This window comes from Priapulus caudatus, unplaced genomic scaffold, assembly GCF_000485595.1.
Source record: "Priapulus caudatus unplaced genomic scaffold, Priapulus_caudatus-5.0.1 Scaffold40, whole genome shotgun sequence".
Classification (NCBI taxonomy): Eukaryota; Metazoa; Priapulida; class Priapulimorpha; order Priapulimorphida; family Priapulidae; genus Priapulus; species Priapulus caudatus.
The window spans coordinates 267,810-271,720 of NW_014577101.1; the positions used below are offsets into that span (position 1 = coordinate 267,810).

Genomic DNA, 3,911 nt, shown 5'->3' on the forward strand with positions numbered 1-3,911 from the left:
AATATATATATAATTATATATAAATAATATGCGATACGGTGCTGATCCGACCAAACCAATATGGCGGTTCTCGAGATGTCACGTGTCAGTCATGAATACCCAGGCATTAGATGACATGATACTCCACAGACTCCGATGGCAAATATTGGATAAAAAACGGAGTGGGTAAAGCTATGATGTTCCGTCAGGGGTCGTCTATAGCCTTCTTTACAGTATTAAATAAAATTATGAAATTGGAATAACCGCGTCCTTCCAAAGCCGCCTACGTAAGTATCGTGTGCGTTTACGACTCTCTAGATTTTCACTACGTTCCTGTTACATCTACATGATGCGCCCTTCACGTTGTCCCATCTTCTCCCCCGAAAATTGACGCCAAATTCTCATTATATGTCCCCACAATCTCTACCATGCCCCCAAAAACTCAACCCTGTCTCCCATCCAAACCTTTAGCCATGTTCCCCACCCAAATCTTCGCCATGTTCTCGTCAAACCTTAACCATGCACCCCTCTAATCTTCAATACCCCTTTCCCAACCCTTGACAACGTTTCTGCCAAACGCTGTGCCAGCTGATATCACTGCAGATCGTTTCAGGCGTGCTTGCTTGCTTCCCGCGCGTGCGTGAATGCTCGCAGCCGCGCGCGTCTGCGGTGAGCGGCGGTCCGCCGACGATGCCGCATGCCTGCGCGTAGCGTGATAGTCTGACATACGCAGTCTCTCGTCTGCTGAAACCGCCGCCAAATAAAGCGCAGCCACGGCTGAAAGCACGTCCGTGGTTCGGCGCGACGCGCGTGCTTCAACAACGCGAGCATTCGTTAGGATCCGACGACGCACACGCATTGAGTAGTGCCTCGCTCCAACTCTCGTCAACATCTCACGTACGTGGGGCGCTGGCATCAGCAATGGGCCGACGTTGAAGATGTGCACATAATAAGCGTGAATTTACGGTGTATATATATATATAGGCTATATATATATACAGTCGGAGCATAACCGTGCGCGATAAAATAACCGTGCGCGATAAAAACGCTTTTATTTCAAGCTTATACGAGCACCAGCTGACGCAATAGGAGCGCTAAATGAGCAAAAGAAGCAAGCACCTCTCGCACGCACCCACTCACCGCGTGAGGTGATGCAGCAGCGGGTGTACACGGCGTTGTATGCGTGCGTGTCTTGTGCCTGGCGTTGCATGCTAACACCATGCTCCCGCCCCCGCCGCTGCCGCCGCCTCCGCCTCCGCGTTTTTCCGATCGATGCTCACACCGCGTGTCTTTCTACCTTGCAGACCACGAATCGTGACGTAACAAGATCTGCGCTCGCATCTAAAAGCGGTTAGAGGGTGTTGCAGCAGCGAGGACTCGGTCGCTACCGGCGATACACACTGCAGTGACGACGCACGTGGTCGACAAAAGCAGCGTATAGTCGGACTGCCGGCTGTGGCACAGCCGCGCACGCACGCGGGGTTGTTGTTGTAAATAGCTGTGGGTGAGTGGACTGCGTGCAGCGCGCACACACACACACGCCATGGCCGTCACCGTGCTGGTACGACAGTTGACTGTCGTCTGTCTCTTGCTGACGTCACTCGCCGCACTGGCGTCCGGTGAATCGTTCTTCCTGTCACGTGATCACACCGACCGATTGCGATACATGCGTACACAGAATCGAAACCAAGTCGCCACCGAACTGGATGCCGCGGTAAGTGTGTGACACATGTATATATATATATATATATATATCCGATTCCGCACTCAAACACGACAACGGCTCGGTTTCGCGAGCATTTTTGCTCCTCCCGCCGCGTGCTTCTATCGACCCACCCGACTGCTATCTAAACACGCGATCTACTGTCCAATTAAGGCATCCGTGTCACCAGGGGGCGCTCTCGGCCGCGTCGCTTTGACCTCGTTTACGAGCGTTTCGTCGTGTACTATTTTGACGAGGTACTTAGCGAGTGGCCGCGGCAGATGGCGGCGGTGGGGAATGCCCCGTGTCCGCCGTAACGGCGAGGGAAGCCAGCAGACGCCGCGACCCGCCGCTGCTACCGGCGTTGAGGGCGGTGCGCGCGACTGGATACGAAACAACACATGCCAGGTTCCCGGGGGCGCGTGTTTAGGCGGCAATTTGGTTACGGAAACTAATTTCACTCGCCGGAAATAAAGATTGTCGGCGTGATATCGTGTCTAGCCTAGGCTCAAACACTAGACGTTTCCGCATCTGTGGTAAACGTCATGTAGGAGGAGTAGTATTCAGGTAAAAGGTGCCATCCATTCTAATATACAACTCCTGATACTCTACTGAATTAACTTGGAATATGTCACAGTATGTATGAAGCACGTGGCACCAACAACACATGATACCTATTATGACATAGTAAATAGACTAACCACAATCAGGACATGCTACTTTGGTGTCGACGAAAGAATAATTTTGGTTAGATAATAGAATCGTGTGTCACGCATTTTGAGGTTGGCCCGCAGCCACTATCATAATGTTCATAGACTGTTCAACAATGCATATTGTATCGTTACACGACCATAGTTAAGATTCGCGTGCTTATCCGGGTATCTACGCAGAGCTGAGAGAGTAACAAAAACAATTAGACCTTCTTTTTCGTTTAAACGCCATGATTCTAGAAGATATCATTCGCTTACGGCCACAGCCCGGGCAGCCAAGAGCTGACCTGCGTAACCTAATTCAGTCGTTAGAGCAACTGTTTCGCCCTCAACTTGTTATTGCGTAGAATAAAGCTCGCGGCGGCAGCGTTAGCTAGAGGAAGCCATGTTATACGACGTAATTACATCGGCGTACCTGCGCGCTACGTGCTGACCTCATGACCTTACGTCGTCGGCAGTGACGTGATCCTCTGTGGCGGACCCGCTTGCGTGCGGCACGCGAGATTTACATTTATGTAGGCACATCGATGGTCCAGTTACGAAGCTCTGTGTAACTAGGTGAGCGCTTAGATGCTATAATATATGGCAATATTTCACGATTATTCCGGAAGCCCTCTGGGGGAAAAGACGGCGGATGACTGAGCAAAAGGTGAACAGTACACTGAAGTAGCCAAACACGCACTAAACCGCGCGATAACGTCGCCGGGGGGGGGGAGTAGTTGTAAAATCAGCTATTATATATTTTGATCATTATCCATAAAAAAGTGGTTCAAACGGTTATTCGACTATCTGCCGATCGTATCAAAGACGTGTTTCACACGCCCGCGCGCCTGGAAATAGCGCAGACGGTTAAAACATTGCTATACGAAGTCATTAGTCATCCATAAACATATTGCCAATGATGTAAGTTACATTTTCACCCGGACCTACAGCGACTCGCTAAAGCCATGCACCATCTGGCCCCCGCGGTGTACCTGCTAAAGCCTTGGCCGACGCTCTTACAACATTTCGATCGTTTCAAGATCAAGAAAATATACAGAAACTTTTTCCGTATTAATCAGGTTTGTGCTTGTACAAGCTGATTGAATATTTTGTCTCGCAGGGCGCATATGAAGAAAAAGTCGGAAATCCAGGGTCTGAGCAATAAAAATAAGCTCATGATAAGATCCCTGGTCTGAGTCATTATACTTACTTCTGCTTTGCACTGGTATAAGTAATTCTCGGTAGATGTCAGCCGAAAATAAGAGCTAGCACTTAATTAAATCTAAATAGTGTTTCAAATGCGGAAACATTGTGCAACAGTGCGCGTGCCACCCGGTGAATCAACACTACGAGAGAAATGTGCGAGAACTCGTTCGCAAAATAAATATGAATCTTCCAGACGCCCACAAATCATCAGATTACATTTACATTTACTTTTACTTTTACTTTTACTTACATTGCCACTCTCACTCGTAGCATCCGTTAGTTGCGCGATATATATATATATATATATATAGAGAGAGAGAGAGAGAGAGAGA

General features: G+C 49.0%; 1 protein-coding gene across 1 annotated transcript in view; it reads left to right on the forward strand.

Moving 5' to 3' along the window:
- The window catches only part of LOC106820112 (matrix metalloproteinase-21-like), a 33,366-nt gene that overhangs the window by 16,043 nt on the left and 13,412 nt on the right, over window positions 1-3,911 (forward strand). The window contains exon 2 of the mRNA XM_014824667.1: window positions 1,284-1,693. Coding sequence (XP_014680153.1) covers window positions 1,523-1,693 — 171 coding nt within the window. The 5' untranslated portion in view covers window positions 1,284-1,522. The remainder of the gene's footprint in view (window positions 1-1,283; window positions 1,694-3,911) is intronic.